Source organism: Heliangelus exortis, chromosome 9 (genome assembly GCF_036169615.1).
Source record: "Heliangelus exortis chromosome 9, bHelExo1.hap1, whole genome shotgun sequence".
Lineage (NCBI taxonomy): Eukaryota > Metazoa > Chordata > Aves > Apodiformes > Trochilidae > Heliangelus > Heliangelus exortis.
Window position 1 is genome coordinate 1,790,798 of NC_092430.1, and position 18,802 is coordinate 1,809,599.

Consider the following 18,802-nt stretch of genomic DNA (forward strand, 5'->3'; position numbering starts at 1 on the left):
CCAGCCTGCCCTGATGGGGCACATGGCTTTGAGGCAGCATTTGCAGCTCCCCTAGATTTTCAACATGGATTAAAATATGCAGTTAGCACGTTTAAGGCTGCAGATGAGGGGTTTTGCTCACCACTAGCCAGCTCCCCATCTATGCTGCTAAGGCGAGTCACCTTGCCCTCCATCACCCACTCCCTCCATCCTCTCTTCCACACACTACAACTGCAGAGAAAAGCCACATGGAAAAGGCAGCAAGCTCCGGCAGGTTACCAGCGTGGGTGGGCACAGAAGGCCAGCCAGGGGGTGGGAAGGTCCCAACAACCCCTGGGGTTTGGGGCTGCAGCTCTGGTCACACACAGGGAGATGGGGGATGGTGGCAGCATCTGTCCCAGCACCAGCTGCTTCCTTCCAGACAAAATGGACGTCAGCAGCAGCGTGCAGGGATGGTAGCCCACCACACCCCTGGTCATAACCCAGATGGATCTGCTGCCCCCTCCTCCCCCCATGCCACTGAGGTCACCTGCTGAGGAGCCGTTCTGGGATCTAGGGTGGAAGGTAGCAGGGGAGATGCTTGGCTGGTTCCTTGTCCTCCTTAAGCCCTGCAGCTGAGGTTGGAACCTGAGCATGTAGGAGACCCCAGCTGACAGGGAGGAGGATGCTGCCCTATGGGGGATGATGATGAGGAAGACAACAGGGCAGATGCAGGGCTGCTTCCTGGGATCCAAGGTGGCCAAGTGTAAGGCTCTGCACCAGGCCCTTCACCCAGGGACCACTCCTTCCTCCAGCCAGAAGCCATCAGCGCTGGCCCACAGTGACATGGCATCCCTCACCCTGCTGCCCCCGAGGTTATCAGCAGCAGCCCGTCCTTGGGGGGGAAGCAAAAGCCTCCGTTTTGCTGTGCCTTCACCAGCAACCCCCACAGGCAAGACCCCCAGCCGGGGCACCCACCTCTCCCTCATGCCCGGTGGTTGATTCTGAAGCATAATGATGATGGCGCAACATAGCTCAGCTTCACGGCCACATCCACCTGCCCCGGAGGGGAGAGCGGGGGCAGCTCTGGGGTGGGAAAAGGTCTGTCTGCCCTCTCCCACGAGCTGCAGCTACGGCATCCCTCCCATCCCCAGTTCAGGCTGCTGGCGGGGCCACAGTGGCGTCGCCCCATCTGCGGGGAGGCCCCCCGCCCGGCGGGATCCTTCTGGAAACAAGGGCGTCACCCGCCTGCTGCTGCGCTGGGGACCCTCGGGCAGCCCCCGCTCAACCTCGCTTCCTCCCTCCCTCCCGCATTGGGGTCCCCTTAAAATGGCCGCCGTCCGCAGCCCCCCGCCCCGCAGGGCTCCCGAGACGGAGAATCCCGCTCGCCCCCCACCCCTCCGGGAGCGACAGGGGGGGCACCACCACCGCAGAGCAGCCCCGTGGCCCCCCCTCCTCCTCGGTCATTGCCTGGGGACCGCGCTGCTGCAGCCCCTCCCGGTCCCGGCGGGGCTGTTCGACCGCGCACGGTGCCGCCCGACCCTACCTGTGCCTCTGGCTGTACCTCTGGCTGTACCTCTGCCTCTGCCTGTACCCCTGCCTGTGCCCGGCTCGGCGGGGCGCAGCGCTCAGCCGCGGGCGGGGATGGCCGGCATGGGGCCGAGGGGCCGGTGCGATGCGATGCGCTGCGATGCGGTGCCGGTGCGGGTGGTGGCAGCCCCGCCCCTGCGGTCCCCGCCCCGCGCTCTGGTTGGCCGCCCTCACCCCGGAGAAAGGGAGGAGGCGGAGGGGGGGGGGAACCGGCAGGGAGGGACCGGGGATGGAGCGGTGACGTCAGCGCATCCCCCCCCCCCCGGCTCCGGTCCGAGCTGCGGAACCGCCGCAAGGGCGCAGAGAGGGGCGGGGCCCCGCGCGTCACCCCGCAACCGTCGCCTGGTAACCGTCGCCCAGCAACAGCCCCCCCCATCCCGGCTTCCCTGCCGGGGTACCCTGTGGGGGAGAGTGCCCCCTCCAGGGCTCCCCGCCGGCCCCAGGCTCGGGCCCCCAACCTCTCCATTCACCCCTCCGGGCCGATGAGCCCCCCCGCCCCGCAGCCACCCGGGGTGGCACGGCAGCTCCCTGTCCATCTGCGCCGGGGAATTTGGACCCAGCGTGGAAAGAAGATTACGCCTTTGTCGCCAGCTGTTTCCAGCAGCGCATCCTCCCTCGCCTCTCCACACCGACCACGAGGCCACATGTCCCCTCACTGCCCCAGCCTTGCCCCCACTCTCATTACAGGTCAGGCAACAGAGGTCTTCATCTTACCCCCTGGTGGGTCTCTCCTGCCAGTGTTATAGTAAGTGAGTGTTTCAGTGATGCTGTGAGCATCCAGCAGCAAACCTGGCAGTGGAGAGTCCCTCAGCCAGAAGAGCACATGGCTGAGGCACAGGATGAGGCACTGACTTGGGACCTCTCAGGACAGCAGGACTTCTGGGGTCCTCACTTCATGAAATGGTGAGTGGGCAGCAGCCCCCAGGCTACCTGTGGATGCGATGTCACCCACACCATTTCCCAGGCTCAGTGATGAACATCAGGCTGCCCGTTTCAGAGTACGGATGGCAGAGAACTTTCCAGAGGATGGACCATGGGCACGTGACAGGCACAGCGTGTTCAGTGGTCACGCGTGGCCTGTGGCACCACTGGGACACTCTGTGATGCCCACAGGCCAGGCTGAGTCCACACAGCATGGCTCTCTGTGGCAGGGACACAGCTGTGGCAAGGACACAGAGCAGAACTCACTGAGTGACCTCATGCAAACCATCACGATGGTCAGCCTCCTCCAGGAGGTTGTCACTTGGCCAGGTGTCCTTCTGCAAGGCAGGTCCTTGGCCAGGGAGACCTGTCTGGAAAAGTTTTGTGCTGCTGGAGGAATCAGGACCGTGGCAGCTGTGCTGGGCCAGTACCAGTGCGACCATCCCACGGCATGGGAGCTTTGTGCCCAGGAGCAGGAATCCCACCTGCTGGGATGGTGTTGGGGACCATCAGCCTCAGTGTCCTGGGGGCTACTGAGGCAAGCTGTGTGGGTGCTTGCAAGTTCTAGGGGCTGGTGTGCCTGGGGAGCAACTCCCCCCAGCACCAACAAAGGGGAGCCCCAAAAATGGGAGGGCTGAAACAGCACAGGGAAAGTGCTGGTGGCACATTAACTGGACAAGGAGGTGGCCAGGGGCAGAGTCCGTGCCAGTGGGAGGGAGCTCTGCACCCTGGGGTCAGGGTCCACTGGGACACTGGACACTGCTGGCACAGGATGCACTGTGCTGCAGTGCTCGGTGCTGCACAGGAAACCTCCACTCCACTGCTCCTCACCTCCGAGCTGGGCTCCTGGGGACAGCAAGGCAAGCCATGACCAGCAGCCTGCTCCATGTCCCCCCACCCCAGAGGCTGCTCCAGCCCCTGGCCATGCCAGAGAGACTGATGCTGGGGCCAGGGCCCAGCAATGTCCCCCCCCGCATCCTGGCTGCAAGCGGCCGGCAGCTCCTGGGCCACATGCACCCCGAGATGCTGCAGGTGAGCTGTCCCAGCCCAGCCTTCCTCCCCTCCTCTCTCTTCCTCTCCCTGGCCCCCCGTGATGGTCTAGGACAGCTCTGCCAGGGTGAGGGGCACAACAGCGGTGCCGATTGGTCCCGTGCAGGTGATGGATGAGATCAAGGCGGGCATCCAGTACGCCTTCCAGACACAGAACCAGCTGACCCTGGCTATCAGTGGCACCGGCCACTGCGCCATGGAGGCTGCCCTCCTCAACCTCCTGGAGCAGGGTGACACGGTGCTGGTGGCCATCAATGGTATCTGGGGACAACGTGCTGCTGAGATTGCCAGGAGGCTGGGTATGCTGGGGAGAGCTGGGCTGCACTGCCAGGGCTTGAGGGACAGGGCTTGTGAGCAGGATGTGAGAAAGTGACCCCTGGCTTGCTGTCCCTGTCCGGGCAGCAGTGACTGGTGACGTGGCTTCTGAAGCTGGAGAGCACTCCAGGTGGTTTTGCAGGGTTACAGAAGTTTTTCCACCGGGCCACCTGGTGGGTGGCTGCACTCTTGGTTCACTCGTGACCAATTCCCCCGTGAAGCAGGCGGCTGCCCAGTGGGAAGTGTCCCCAAACCTCCCTCTCCCTCTGTCACAATCCCTCCCAGGAGCCAATGTTCGTGAGCTGCTGAAGCCCCCGGGCGATTACTTCACTCTGCAGGACATCGAGGAGGTGAGTGTCTGCCATGGTGTGGGAAGGTGGGAGTGAGCGAGCCAGACTCAGGGGAGGTCACTTTCCCCTCTTTCACACAGGGCCTGGCACAGCAGAAGCCCTCGGTGCTCTTCATCACCCATGGCGAGTCTTCAACAGGGGTGCTGCAGCCACTGGAGGGGCTGGGCAACCTGTGCCACCGGTCAGTGCACAGCAGGCACTCCTGGGGGCTGGTGGCACTCCTAGGGCACCATCAGGGTGATTTAGACGCCCTGGGCTCTCCTCTGGGTCTGTTGTGCTGGAAGCAGTTGGTGCCAGTGAGACACATGGCCTTAGAGGAGGGACCAGAACACCAGGGCTGCAAGCAGAGGGGTGACAAGGGGAGGCGCTGGGGACATTAGGCTGAGCTCTGTCCCCCCACAGGTATGGCTGCCTGCTGCTCGTGGATGCTGTGGCATCCCTCGGGGGAGCCCCCATCTTCATGGACCAGCAGGGTAAGGGCCACAGTGCCATCACAGGCACCCAGGGGACCCACACCTGGGTCAGAAAGGGATGGCAGTGGGATAGTGGGGGTTGCGCTCTTTTCCCAGGCAACCCTCAGCAAGACAAGAGGGCACAAGAGGTCTCAAGTTGTGCCAGGGGAGGTTTAGGTTGGACATTAGAAAGAATTTCTCTCTGGAGAGGGTGATCAGCCATTGGAATGGGCTGCCCAGGGAAGGGGTGGATTCTCCATCCCTGGAGATATTTCAAAAGAGCCTGGATGTGGCACTCAGTGCCATGGGCTGGGAACCACGGGGGGAGTGGATCAAGGGTTGGACTTGATGAGCTCTGAGGTCCCTTCCAACCCAGCCAATTCTATGATTCTATGAAACTGGTCCAGCTGCAGGCAGAGAGCCTGCTCCCCTTGGGGCACTGTCAGCAGTGCCAGGGTGTCTCCCACACCAGGCCAAAGACAAGCAGGACCTGCAGTGTGTGGCACCCTGTGCTTCCCACTGACCACCCGTGGCTGGGTTGGGTGGGCAGAGCATGTCCCTGCTGGGAGCCCCTGGACCCTAATAAGCTGCCTCCCTTCTTGGGCAGAGATTGACGTCCTCTACTCAGGGTCTCAGAAGGTCCTCAACGTCCCCCCCGGCAGCGCTCCCATCTCGTTCAGCCAGCGAGCCAGGTAAGGGAGGGCAGCACTGTCCCACTGAGGGAAAAGGGCTCAGGGAGGCAGCCACCCACTCCACTCTGCTCCAGCCCCAAGTCTGGAGAGCACCAGCAGCAGCAGCTCTGCAGGGTCAGAGCCCAGTCCAGCCCTGTGCAGCAATGAGTGCTGGAACCAAACTCTGCACTTGCTTTGGGGTGGCTCTTCTTCAGGGCTGTCCCTGCCCCAGATTTGGTGGACATTCAAGGTCCAGCTTCTCCCCGGCACTCTGATTCATCAGGGAGAAAATGCTGAGGAGGAAGACGAAGCCCCAGTCCTTCTACCTGGACATGGGCTGGCTGGCAAACTACTGGGGCTGTGACGGGAAGCCACGAAGGTAAGGGCAGGCTGTCCCAGGACAGGTGGCCACAACTGTCCCACCCCCAGTCCTGTCCCACCCCACGCCCTGCAGCACTCGAGCCCTGTCTGCCCATCACCCTGTCTGCTGCTCGCAAAGCAGCCCTGGAGGATTTTCCTCCCTTCTGCACTGGGTGAAGGAGAGGGAGGTTGCTGCACCCCAGTTGCCCACACTGCGAGCTGGAGTACCACCAGCTGCAGGCTGGGCCCAACTCACCTGGGTGCCCCTTGGGTTTTGCAGGTACCATCACACTGCCCCGACCAACAGCTTCTTCAGCCTGCGGGAAGGCCTGGCCATGCTGGCAGAGCTGGTGAGCAATGCCAGGCAGACAGGGGGGCACTGGCATTGAGAGCGGGGCAGGGGAGAGGGGTGCGTGCCAGGACTTTCTCCTTCCTCTTCACCCACAGGGTTTGGAGAGCTCGTGGGAGCGTCACCGAGCCAGCTGTGCCCAGCTGTGCCAGGGGCTGCGTGACATGGGCCTTGAGCTCTTTGTGAAGGAGGAGGTGGGTGCTGGGTGAGACCACCACTGTGGTGCAGGGGCAGCGTGAGAACATGGTCTGGTGCAGCTAAAGATGTGCCTGGGCAGCTCTTGATGCAAGCAGAGAAACTCCCCCCCTCCAGCCATGCTTTCATGCTGCCAGGCCCACTGGGGGACAAAGGCAACAGAGCTGCAGATTTAACCCAGTATCTCTCTTCCACAGAAGGCAAGACTTCCCACCATCACCACTGTCAGGGTGCCTGAGGGCTATGACTGGAAGGAGATCACAGCTTTTCTCATGGACAACTACGGCATTGAGATTGCTGGGGGCTTGGGCCCCTCAGCAGGCAAGGTGGGCAGAGTTCTCCCCTTCCAGTGCCCACAGCCAGGCACCCTATGGTTAAGTGGTGCTCTGTGGCTGCAAACAGCAAACAGACAGCTGGATGCATCCCATCACCTTCAGCAAAGCGTAGTGGCTCCTAACCTCACATAATTGCTGAGTGTAATTGAATAACCAGGCACATAATCAGCAGGCTGACATGTCTTCAGAGGCAACACGTGTTATACAGGAGCAAGCAGGGACTTGTGCAAACGCACCGGTGCCCAGATGCCCCCCCTGGCCGCTCCTGGTGCGCTCTGCTCGCAGGGGGATGGTGCTGGAGCAGGGCCACAGCGATGGGTGCTGCAGGGAGATTCTTGCCCTTCTCCTCCCAGGTCCTGCGCATCGGCCTCATGGGCTGCAACTCGACCAGCGAGAACGTGACCAGGGTGCTGCGTGCCCTGCGAGAGGCCCTGAGGCACTGCCCCCGCTGCAGGCTGTGAGACAGAGCCCTGCACAGAGGCATCCAGGCGAGGCAGCGTGGCACTTCCCTCCAGCCACCCAGCGGGCAGGCAGAGGGGCTCCACTCACCATACAGACAGGACGGAGAAGTCGGGAGAACAGGGGATGTGGAGGTGAGGGTTGCAGCCTGGCAAGTGCAGGACGTGGCTCAAAGCCTCTTCTCCCGGGTAGCTTCTCACCCTGATGGTCTGCCCCCTGCCCAGCTCCTCACCTCCCCCTGGCTGGCAGCCCCACTGCAAGCTGGCAGGCCCCACACCAGGGCTGGATGCAGGAGCCAGCCACAGGTCCCTTGCCCTCCCATCACCCTCGGTCACCCCTACACCAGAGCCCAGCTGCACAGGATGCCAGTCATCACCCCCATATTATGCACCCTGGGATCAAACACCCTCCCCAGCACCCAGAGAGTCCGTGCATCCCCACCCAGCTGCAGCTCGCTCATCGGTACCATCTTCCCTCAATAAAGTGCTATGGCAGCGTGCTGCTCCCGGGCCCTGTAGCTCTCCTTCCACCCACCCTGGGCTTTGAGATACCCCAGATGAGGTGGCAGCAGGGCCCTGCTCAGTTCTGCTGTGGGATTTCTTGCTGGATCTTGGAGTAGAGCTCGGACATTGCCGAGTGGCGTGCACCATCCTGGACCAGGTAGACCTGGAACTAAGAGGAGGCAGAAGGAGACTGAAGGGAAAAAGCTTCCCACTCTGCTGGAGCCCCATGCCCCAGCACTGCCAACTCCCTACAGCCTCCCCAGCAGGAATGGGCAGCACATGCCAGCAGCTACCAAGGGATGGAGGGCTCTGGGGAGCAAATTCCAGCAGCTCCTAAGCTGCCCCACCCCGGAGGTTTCTCGGTGCTGCCACACTCTGCCTCAAGAGCCCAGCCCGTGGGTTTCTGGTTCCAGTTACCTGGCGGAGCAGGATGTCAAAGTAGGCTGTGTCCCAGTAGGACCCATCCTTAGCAGGGAGCTGCAGGAGGGCTCGGGTGCCGGGGTCTGCCTCGCAACTGTTGGTCCTGACAGGGAGGCCAAAATGGAAGCGGAGGAAGCCTTGGGGGTTCCAGGCAAAACTCTCCACCTTGCAGTAGAGGGAGGCGAGGTCCAGGTCCTCTCCACGGAAGAGGTTCTCCTCTGGGTGCAGGAAGTGTGGGAGGTGCCGGGTGGCCAGGCAGCGGAGCAGGATCACCAGGAGCCTGTAGACAGAGCCCTCCAGATCCTGCCAGTCCTCTGGGGAGGGGAAGAGCTCCGTGCCCCACAGCAGCACCATCTGCAGGGAGGGAGAGAAGGGTGTGGGGATCTGACTCCTGACACAGGCTGTGCCTTCACACCCTGCAGGTCACCCTGCAGCCACACCTCAAGCAGTCTGTGACTGCACAGGCTCCTGGAGCTGCTGCAGGCACAGCTGCTGCCCCTCTTTGCTCCCCAAAGAGCCCCTGTCTCAGATCTCGGGCAGGTCCCAGCTCTGCAGCAGCTCTGAAACAACCCACCCAAGCTTTCCACAGGCACCAAGCAACAGTAAAAAAATCCCTGCCTGTAGTTTCAGCTGCTGGCAAGGCAGGTGAACCCCCAGCAGCTGCTACACCAACTTCTTCAGTGCTGCTCTGGCAAACAGCCCAACACCAATGCCTCTTGGTGACATGGCCTAATGGGCAGTGCACACCATGGGCTGGAGCAGAAGATGCTTTTTTGAAGGACAAATGCATACTATGCTCTTTTGAACAACAACAACAACAAATTAAAAACCACAACATAAAGGAAACCCCCCAGTATTTGTGTTAGTTGGAGCTGGAGCCATGCTCTTAACAGAAGATGAATTTGCCTGGAGAGCCACCAAAGGCAGGGCACACCCAGGTTGCACCACCAAGCACTGCCCCCAGCATGGCTCCTTTTCTGACCAGCTGGCACAGGTCCAGAGAGGAAACACTAGAGGGGAAACACTGCCCTCAACCCTGCACAGGCACCTCCAAACATGCCAGGGCACAGGATGAGTGGCAGCATGGCCCCTGCAGACACAGGCAGCCTGCACCAGGGACTGCCTGGCACATGGGTACACACGGTGTATCTCAGGCTGGAGGCTGCTGGTTCAACCCAGCAAGAGCCTGCCATTTGCCCTTCTAACCATGGCCAGCAGCCTGCATCCTTTCTGGACACAGCCATGGGCTGGTACATCCCAAAGCACTACAGGCACTTTGCTTTGTTGCTTAAGTAGGATCTTCCTCCACCAATGAGTCGGCAAGGATGGGGTGCAGATGAGCAGCCTTGCCTCTGCCTGCCCAGAGACCCAGAGTCCTCCCAGCAGATCCTACCTACCTTCAGGTGGTTGAAAGTGAGACCACCTTTCCCACCCCCCTCTTCCCAGTCCTGGCTGCGGAGCTGGTCGAGCAGGCGAAGGCTATCCAGCCGAGGGCCCTTCAGCATGTCCACCTCCTGCAGCAGCTTCAGCACAGGGAGGTGAGTGGAGGATCTGGTGAGAGAAAGCAGGGTCCAGTGAGAGGGAGGATGGATACCAGCATCCTCCCAGGTAGGGAGAGGATACCTGTAGTGATACAGAGTGCACGAACATCCCCCACAGACACCCGTGCGGCCCCAGGCGTGCAACATCCTGCATCCGTCTCTGGAGAAGAGGGTCTGGGGAGATTTGCAGTGTGATGGGGCTGCTGCTGAGCAGCTCCTGCCATTCCAGGAGGGAAAAGAGGGGAAGCAAAGCGGGGTTGTGCTCCCCTAAGTGCATTGGAAAAGGCCGCAGGCTGCCCCAGGAGGGAGGTTGGATGTGACCCCAGGAAGGGACCGAGCATCTGGCTGGATCACATCGTGCCTGGAATAAGCCTGGGCTGGTCCAGCCAGATGCTTGGCCCCTCCTTGGGGCCTGGTAGCAGTTCTGACAGGTGAGCCGTGTGTCACCCTGGCCACCCACAGCCCCACCTGGGAGGTACTTTGTCACCCTGCTGCTGAGGCTCATCCCTGAAACCCAAGCAGGGATCTGAGAGCTGCCACTCTCCTGCACAGCCCGGGTTCAACTCTTGTGGACAGCCTGGAGGGGCTCCTTCAGTTACATCCTCCCTCCCCTTTCCTTGAGCTGCCTGAAATCTGGCTGAGGTTTTTCCCTCAACACAGGGCAGCAGCTTTGGGTATCAGGAAGTGACTTCACTCCCCTGTGGACACGTCCCTCCACATTCCCATCCCCTTTTTGCTTTGCACGTGGCCCCGTTGCTCACCTCCAGCAATGGGGAGAGGCAGGGATGAAGTGGGCCTCTTCCGTGGCCTTCCGAAGGCTGGCTTGGGGGAAGCCCCTCTTACCCTGCCAGCCCCTGAGCCAGGGTGGCTCCTGCTGCCTCCTCACCACTGGGACGATGTCAAAGCGGATGGTCCTCCAGCCACCACGGATCAGCAGGGAGAGCTCCATGGCATCTTCCTGCAGATTTTCGGCGTTGAGGTCACCTAAAGGCAGAGGGTTTGGTTGTGGTTCAGAGGCTCCCGCAGCCGGTCCCGCAGGCTGAACCAGGCAGCTCTGTGCTGTGACAGCCCTGAGCATGTCCCACCCTGCTCAACTCGTCCCTCTCCAATGCTGCACTTAGGCTGCAGCTCACTGGCCAAAGCCACCATCCATACCCCACACTGGGATGGTTTTGGGAAGGAGCATTGCTCCAGCAGGGGTCAGGGCCAGGCCAGCAGATGTGGGCTCAGACGAGGGAGCCCCAAGGATCCAGATGGAGTCGTGGTGATGGGTGGCTGAGCAGTGCAAAGAAAAACAATGTGGTTCAAGAAAAACAGACCAGAAAAGACCTCAGGCTGCAGGGGTGGGGGAGTATGAAGGGCTCTGGCTTGGCTGTGGATGAAGAAAGGAATGGTGGGCTTGCTGGGGCTGGGCTAAGAGACTTTCAGACCTGCTGGTCCACTCACATCACCTTTCCATCAGGGCTGAGATTTACTTCACAAAGCACCTTTGGAGATGGAAATGCATGAAGAAGCTAATGGGAGCACTACGGGCATTCCCAGGATCCCTTCCCTACCATTTGCTAAGGATTCTGTTTCCAGCTGGGGACCATGTGTGCACAGGGTCAGGCCCATGCCCCAAGGCCCCAGTGCAGCCCTTATGTCTTTCCAGCTCCCCCTCCAGCCAGACTCCTCCAGGGAACCAGGGGCACCCAGAGGCCAGAATAGGTGGAGGGAACACTCTTAGGGTGAGCCAAACACGCCAAGTCCTGAGCAAACTCTCCCTGGGGACTAAAGGCAGGGATAGGTGCTCCCTGCACGGAGCTGCCACCCACCAAGGGTGAAGATGCCCAAGGGTGGCTCTGCTGCCAAGGAATGATTTGCATTTCCCCTTCCTTAGCTGAGGGCAAAGCCTGTCCCAGCACACAGCAGGGCTTTCACTCGCTCTTCTGGCTTTGGGTGGACCACATCCCCAGGGACTTGCACCCCAGCCTGTCTGCACAGCCAACACTGCTGAGCTGGTTTCCCCGGCTGTGCTGAAGGCAGCTCCCAGCCCCAGGAAGCTCTGCTCTGGGATACACACCTGGCTGAAGCAGGAAGTGGCGTTGGCAGCACACGATGGCCGAAACAAGGAGCTCTTTCAGGTGCTGGAGGACTTTGCTGGGTACGAGGCATCCTGCACCATCACTCCGCTCCGTTCTACTCACGCTGCTGGTCCAGTCCTCCAAACCCACCCCCGGGGAAGGCACTTCCAGGTAGCAGGTGCCCAGCCCCAGAGGGTGCCCGTCGGGGGAGTTCTCGGGCCGGCATGCCAGCACCTGCAGGGCATCGGCATCGATCTGCAGGGGAACCTCCACAGTGACAGCATCCTCGGAGGCACGGAGAGCGAACTCGAAAGCTTCCAGGTTCCTGGCATAGTCCACAAGGAAGCGGGGCTCCCTGGCGTGGACGCCCTCCAGCAGGGTCAGGAGGATGTCCTCAGCCTGCTGGTAGTGCTCCAGCCGCTGCCTCTCGCGGGAGAGGATGACCCCAAGGTAGCTGCACCAGTGGGAAGCGCTGGCTGCCATGGCAGCTCCGCTGCTGTCCTGAGACTGCTCCCGGGAAGAGTAAAAATACGTGGGCAGGGAGGGGAGGGCTGGGAGCCAGGGTAGGGCGGGCAGAGGGAAGACAGAGCCAGGCGCTAACAAGCACCACTGCCTCGGAGAGCTGCCGGGAGCACCGCGTCCCCTCCCCGGGGCAGTCCCAGGGCAGGGCACCGAGACACACCGCGGCTTCCCCCGCCCCCAGCAAGCCCTTCAGGATGACAAAGGATCCCCCGGCCAAAGGGTTCCGCCAGGACGATGCTGTAGTCACCCGCGCTTCTCCCGGCCCTGGCGTTGCGTGCCTGCAACACCCCCTCCCAGCCGGTTCCGGATGAAGCGGAACCACCGCCCTCCCACCCCGGCCCAGGTTGGCTCGGCACCCGGCCCGGTCCCGCATCAGCACCCCCCGCCCGAAGCGCTGGGGCTGCGGTCGCCATGGCGACAGTGCTGGGCTGCGGGGCCACCCGCGCGGGGAGTGCGGGCAAAGCGGCCTTTTTGTCCCCAAAACCGCTGTGCAGCGGGTGGGAGTGAGCCCGGAGCGGCGGCAGAAGCGGCGGTCCCGATCCCGACTGCCGCCAGGAGGAGCAGGAGCCGCTGAGACGCTGGCTGTGGTTTGCCTCCTTGCTCCATCCCAGCTCCGTCCTGGTCACTTTCCAGCTCTGGTGGAGGAGAAACGCCTGGGGCAGGCTCAGGCACCCCTGAGCTGCCCTCAGTCAGGACAGGCAGAGCTCGGTTGTTGTTTCTTCACGGCCTTTCTGGCTGTACCTTTATACAGTCCCACAGAGGCTGTAGAGGGGGTGCATGTCGAGCCTGTCCCAGGGCAGGTTCCCCAGCTTCTGAGGTCCTGAGCTGGAACTCCTGGTCACTTACAGCCCGTGGATGGAGGGCAGGGATCTCCCAGCAAGACATCACGGTTCAGTATTCCCAGGCTTCCCTGCAAACCGTCCCTGCCCTTGGTCAGAGCAGGGGAGGCTCTGTGACAGCAGGAACCCGTGTGGGAAGGGGGGTTACAGCTGAGCGTGGGGCTCTGTGACCACTTCTGTGAAGGGGAGGCTTAAACATTATAGATTACTGCTGGAGCTGAAGCACTGGGAGAAATTTCCTAACTAAAAGGTTAATTAGGCTATGGAAGACATGGCTGGAGTGCACGGTGCTCAGTCTGGACAAGTTACCAGGAGGCTGGCAGGGAACAGCCTGGCACTGGCAAAGGGGCCGGGCTGAATGAGCTAATCGCTTGTTTTCCATCTCAGCATTTTATGGTTCTATGAATTTTCACCCTGTTAGAAACAGGAGGGGCAAAACATCTGAAAAATAAAAGCAAAGTCAAGCCAGAGAGGGGAAAAACCCTGGGACGTGGGAGCACAAGTCAAGGCAGTTATGGGTGAGAGCCGTGTGTGGTGTCCTGTGCCCTGAAAAACACCATCACAGCTCAGCAGAAGGGTGGGTGGAGGAGCTGATGGGGGTCAGGGAGTCCAGGAACTGAGAGGTAGGTGATGCTCTGCCCCAGTGCCCAAGGTGTGCACCAGCTCCAGCACTGGCACACAGGCCTCCTCCCCAGGCTGGCATGGCCCCCAGCAAAACGACTGGGCTGGGGAGGGGGCTTGCAGGCAGGGGAGAAAGAGAGGAAGGGAGAGTAATTTAACATGACAGGCTGTTTATTTTGGCAAAAAGGGTTTCTTTTTCAACATTTCAAAGCCCAGCCCCAGGACTGGGGGGGGGGACGGGACGGGACACGACCACACAGAGTAGTGGGTGAGTAGGGGTGTGAGGAGGCACTAAGTGGGGCATCCAGACCGAGAGAAGTGGAGAGGAAACCCCTGCCTGCTTGTCCCTGGGGGGCCCTGGGTTTTCACAGCCCTGGGTGTGCTTGCACGCTCCAGTGGGGCCCTGCACACACGTGCTTGCCTGCACGCACCCGTGCACATTCGCACGCTCCCCCAGCCCCTGCTCCTTCCTCCAGGCCAGGCCTCAGCTGGAGTCTTGGCTTCCCCCAGCGACGTATCAAAAGAGGCTGTTTATTAAAAAAAAAAAAAAAAAAGCCTAGGAAAGAAATAATTATTATAATCACATTAAGAGCTTTGGCTGTAAAAGCGCAGGGAAGGAAGGAGCCGAGGATGCCAATGGCAGGGAGCACAGGGGGGGGTGGTTTTTCTGCCTTGTGCTCTTTTTCTTTTCCAGTCCTGGCCCAACACCCTCCCCCGCCCCCCTTTTCCTCCCCTTTATCCTGGGAAATGAAAACAATTTATTTAATGATTGATCATCCCTTTCTCTGGTCACTGACCTTCTGGGTGAATTTCTGCTGAGCTCAGCGGAAAACTCGAGGCTGGGTTGTGGATCCCATCTGTGGGTGGGGGAAGGGGGGAGCTCACCCTCATCCTGCTCAAAAAACACAGCAACAGTCCCAGGGAGCACGACGGGGCCAGTGGGGAGAGACTCCAAGACACTGGGAGGCTTTTCTGCAGCCACTGTCCCTGCAGCCCTGATCCTGCGTCCCTGAAAGCCGATGTCGGGGCTGCAGCAGCACCCAGAGCCCCCCACCCCATCCCTTTCTCTCTCTGGAAGTCTCCCAGGGGTTCCCAGCACCCACCACCTCCTCTCTGATCCAGCCTGGGGTGTGAGGTTTAGCCTGGGGTGCAGTGGCCAGGTGGGAACTGAGGATGGAGGAGCTGTACCCAGGGTGGGAGCGGGGGACAAAGGAGTGATCTCCATCCTGCTGGCAGCCACGGTGCCTCTCCCTCCCTGCCCAGTGGCAGGGGTGACAAAGGGACTTTCTCATCTTGGGGTGGTGGCCATGGGAGGTATTTTTTGGACCTGGCCAGGCAAAGGGGGCCGCAAGGAGGCTTGGACACACAGCACAGGACTCCCAGCAGTGGCCGGCAACGTGCACCCCACAGCAGGCAATTTGGTCTGGTGCTTGGCAGGGCTCTGCTCCCCAGGGAGGGAACAGCCAGGGAAGACAAGGGAAGGGGCAGGATCACACTAACCAGCCCACCTTTCATTCAGGAGGGCTGTCAGCACACAGCATGCATTGCCCCAGGGCCCTGGTCATGGGTGTCCCTGTTGTCCCCCACTGGCTGCACTCACCCCAAGCTGACCTGCTAAGCAAGGATGGAGCAATCCAGCATCCAGCCCCCTCTCCTCTGGCCCTTCCTCTGCTGTGGCCTGTTTCTCAAAGCATGGTTCTTGTAAAAACGTGTAAATATTTATACAAGAATAATTTAAAAAACATGGTCTGTCAAATAATCAAAGCAGCAGAACATCCGAGGAGCTCTCAGCTGGACTGGAAAATCTGGTGTTGCTTTCTTGATGCCACAGTGTTACGCTGGAGGTGCTTGTGGCTGTCCTGAGCCCTGTGGGCTGCTGTCCTTGCCTGCACAGATCTATGGAAGGTCTGAGTTCTTCATATTAATGTGGTTTGGGGACCACAGTGGCAGGTGGCTTCCACTTGCATCAGTGCAAGACACTCACTGTCAGGAGCCCCATCCAGGGATGGGACTTTGCCAGGCGTTGATTTCAGCCTCGTGCCTTGGTTTCAACACTGTCCCCTGTACTGGGACTGGCATCAGGAGCAGGAGGAAGCCTTGGGTGAAGATCTGCATCCCTTTCCTCCCTTGAGCTGCATGGTGGAGCTGAGGACTGTTACAGGGAACTTCAGACCCATCAGTCTCACCTCTGTGAGCACCTCTCCTGCGAAGACAGGATGAGGAAGTTGGGGTTGTTCAGCCTGGAGAAGAGAAGGCTCTGGGGAAACCTCGTGGAGGCCTTCCAGTACCTGAAGGGGGGCTAAAGAAAGCTGGGGAGGAACTTTTGACAAGGGCACAGGACAAGGGCTAATGGGGTTAAACTGGAAGAGGGGAGATGTAGCTTAGACATGAGGGGGATATTCTTCACTGTGAGGGTGCTGAGCCCCTGGCCCAGGCTGCCCCATCCCTGGCAGTGTCTCAGCCCAGGTTGGATGGGGCTTGGAGCACCCTGGGCTGGTGGGAGGTGTCCCTGCCCACGCAGGGATGTTGAAACTAAATGATCTTTGAAGTTCCTTCCAAGCCAAACCACTATCTGATTCTATGATATGGATCTGTGATATGCTGGGGAGTGCAGGGTGTGGCAGTGTGTGGCAGCTGAGCTGGCAGGGTGGGCCCTGGACACTGGAGTGGCAGGGGTATGGCACCTGGCAGTGCCCTCAGCATTTCAGAAGCTTGGCTTTGCAGTGCTGGGATGAGAACCTTGGTCCAGGGTTTCCCCCTGGGAATGAGATTTGCATCCTAAATGGTCCCACATCCCCCTCTGCACTGGTGTCACCGGCAGCCAGCACAGCCACAGCTCCTCTCCTGCATCCTGCTGGCACCGCTGAGAAGCCCCAGTCTGCCCCTAACCAGGGAGACAGGTAACAGCCTTGAAACCTCAGCACCTGGAGATCCCCACACCTGTTTCTTTCTGCTCATTTTGGGGTGCCCTGGATGGGACAACGCGGGGGACACGATTGCCACCAAGTGATGACCCTTCTGCCCCAGCTCAGCCAACCCACAGCCACCAGGTGCCTCAGGCACAGGGTTTGGAGGGCTCCAGGTTGGCAGGGGGAGGTGAGGGGATGGGAGAGGGGAAGGGACCCCCTTGCTCCTATGGCAGAGGGTGGCTGCAGGCACTGCTGCAGGCTGGGCCGGCAGAGGCAGAGCAGGAGCAGTTTGTTGCAGTAATCTCCATCCTCCTGGAGGGCCTCCAGCCCCTTCCCACCACCCGCATTTATGCGCATGATTCCTGTTCTTGCATTCTTTGAACCTGGGCCAGATAATGAGTTCAAACCCCTTCATTAAATCCTTGGCTCCCCCCCAAATGCCTGCGGACCTCCCTAGGCTACCTGGCTGCCTTGCCCACCCCGGGGAGGGGGCTCCCAGGGCCAGTTTCTCCCCACAGGAGGTGATGCTTGTGCCGTGCACGTGTTCAGCACCCGGGGGGAACACTCTCTGCTCTCAGCCTAATTAGATGGAAGGGAGGGGGAGAGCCAAATCCAAACCATGTGCTGACCTGCAGGCCACTCTGCCCAAAAGCATCCATGCTGAACGCTCTCTGGATTGTTAATAGCTCCCCAGGTTCTTTCCACAACTCCCCCCTGCAAACATGGAGGGCCTGGCAGAGGGATGGGGGTGAGTAGGGCTTCTTACTCTTTCCCAGTGGTTTTCCACGGTTGCTGTTTGTGGGAGGCATCAGGCAACTCGGGTTTGAGCAGCAGCCATGAGGAACTGGGGGGCAAACACTGCAGATTCAGAGCAAGCCCATGTGTGCTGGAATGCTGGGGAGAGACAGGCTTGGAGTTGGCTGAAGGACCTCTGCTTCCATCCCTCACTCCCAGAAGTGGCATCTGCCTCTCCCTCCATCACAGCTTTGGGGTGGCACCTTTGTCCCACAGGGTGCCCAGCACCTGCCACCCACCTCAACCCCTTCACCTGGTGCCCACAGAGCCCAGGAGGAAGCACCAGGCCCAGAGGTTGCTGGGACCCATGCTGAGGCATTTCTGCTGAGGAGCATCATTGTTTGTGTGTGCCAGGAAAGGCAGAGGAAACCTGGGATGCCCCAAAGACCTGCACGGTCTCTACCCCAGCATGACAGCCCCATCAAACCCACACTCAGAGGTGGACACAGGGAGGGGTCCTGGCCCCATTTTGGAGGCCACCGAGAAGCCAGGCACCCTGAAAGCAGCTGTGGGCAGAGGAAAGGAACACTCGGTCCTGGAGAGAGGGAGAGGGCAGCGGTGGGCAGAGCTTGGCCGGATGGTGCAGGGAAAACGCTGCTTCCCTCTGTGCTCCTCCCAGCCTTCCCAGCATGGAGCCTGGCTTCACACAGGCTCCAGCTTTTGGCCCAGAGGAAATGGCTGCCGGCTGTGGCCCGCAGCTGTTTTCCTCGAACAGTTTGCTGCTTTAAATTTAATGTCCCGGGGAGCTGGCCTGGGACAGCTCAGGAGGAGCATTGTGGTGCTTTCCTGTGCGAAGCCTGCATGGATGAAAATCCTTCCTTCCCTCTCAGGACCGATGATGATGGTGACAGGGCTGCTCCCTCCTGCACACCCTGCCCGTGGTGGGGGGGCTGGTCATTGCCACCATGTCCCTCTGTCCCTTGAGAGAGGAGGGTGCTGACACGGCAGAAGCAGGGCTGGCAGGCAGAGCTTTTGGGAGCACACGGCGTGAGCTGGACTCAACCCCTGCCGCAGGAGCATGAGGCTTCCTTCCCCCTCCTGGGTGTTAGGTGGTGAATGGTGACAGCCAGAAGAGCCCCTCCAGTCACTCCTCGAAAGAGCTGAGCCCTGAGCGGCACCCCCAGAGCCGCGGATGGGGCAGCGGTGCCCCTGCTGCGCCTGCCCCGAGGCATCCCCGGGCTGGGGAAGGGGTGAGCAGCCTAATGCCTTCCAGAAGATCAGCTGTAAATGGCTGGGGAGGGTAATTCATATCAAACTCATAAAGCCTTTATTAGTGTCTCAGGGGAAAAATCCGGATGTGGCCGTTTATTTATTTTGGATTTAGCTTTTTTCTTGGGATTTTTTTTTTTTTTCTCTTTTCCTTTCAACATTTTCTTCCAGCAGATTTTTAAAGGCACAGGGGTGCCTCGCTGTGTTCAGCAGCGTGGCTTGGTGCAGGCTGGCTGCCCGCAGGTCATTTGATCCTGGAGCATTGGTGCCGGGTGAGGTGCTCTGGCATCTCAAGGAGTTGCCAGATCTTTGTTTCTGGCTCCAGGGCCACTCCAAGGAGGGGCAGGTCCCGGTTCTGCCCCGAGTCGGGGTGCT

General features: G+C 60.4%; 3 protein-coding genes across 26 annotated transcripts in view; 1 reads left to right on the plus strand and 2 right to left on the minus strand.

The window, feature by feature from the left end:
* KIF1A (kinesin family member 1A) overlaps positions 1 to 1,683 on the minus strand; it is a 42,387-nt gene extending 40,704 nt beyond the window's left edge. For 22 of the 23 annotated variants that reach the window (XM_071751636.1, XM_071751635.1, XM_071751634.1 and 19 more), the window contains exon 1: positions 1,505 to 1,683. The gene's annotated coding sequence lies outside the window, so the exon portion shown is untranslated. The remainder of the gene's footprint in view (positions 1 to 1,504) is intronic. The other variant, XM_071751614.1, reaches the window with a different exon arrangement.
* A 1,525-nt stretch (positions 1,684 to 3,208) lies between these two features.
* Positions 3,209 to 7,504, plus strand: AGXT (alanine--glyoxylate aminotransferase). Of its 2 annotated transcripts, XM_071751647.1 has the most exons (11): positions 3,209 to 3,501; positions 3,626 to 3,818; positions 4,120 to 4,184; positions 4,265 to 4,365; positions 4,587 to 4,657; positions 5,244 to 5,328; positions 5,591 to 5,686; positions 5,948 to 6,017; positions 6,115 to 6,210; positions 6,409 to 6,537; positions 6,900 to 7,504. In XM_071751647.1, exons 1-11 carry the CDS (start codon positions 3,337 to 3,339, stop codon positions 7,005 to 7,007), a joined length of 1,179 nt encoding a protein of 392 aa, XP_071607748.1. In that variant the 5' UTR covers positions 3,209 to 3,336; the 3' UTR covers positions 7,008 to 7,504. The 2 variants fall into 2 exon arrangements, with proteins under 2 accessions (XP_071607748.1, XP_071607750.1); XM_071751649.1 differs by lacking the exon at positions 5,591 to 5,686.
* MAB21L4 (mab-21 like 4) lies at positions 7,369 to 12,087 on the minus strand. The gene is made up of 5 exons (XM_071751646.1): positions 11,532 to 12,087; positions 10,231 to 10,453; positions 9,326 to 9,479; positions 7,926 to 8,282; positions 7,369 to 7,677 (listed from the first exon to the last, which is right to left on the minus strand). Exons 1-5 carry the CDS (start codon positions 12,013 to 12,015, stop codon positions 7,585 to 7,587), a joined length of 1,311 nt encoding a protein of 436 aa, XP_071607747.1. The 5' UTR covers positions 12,016 to 12,087; the 3' UTR covers positions 7,369 to 7,584.
* Positions 12,088 to 18,802: the final 6,715 nt, after the last annotated feature.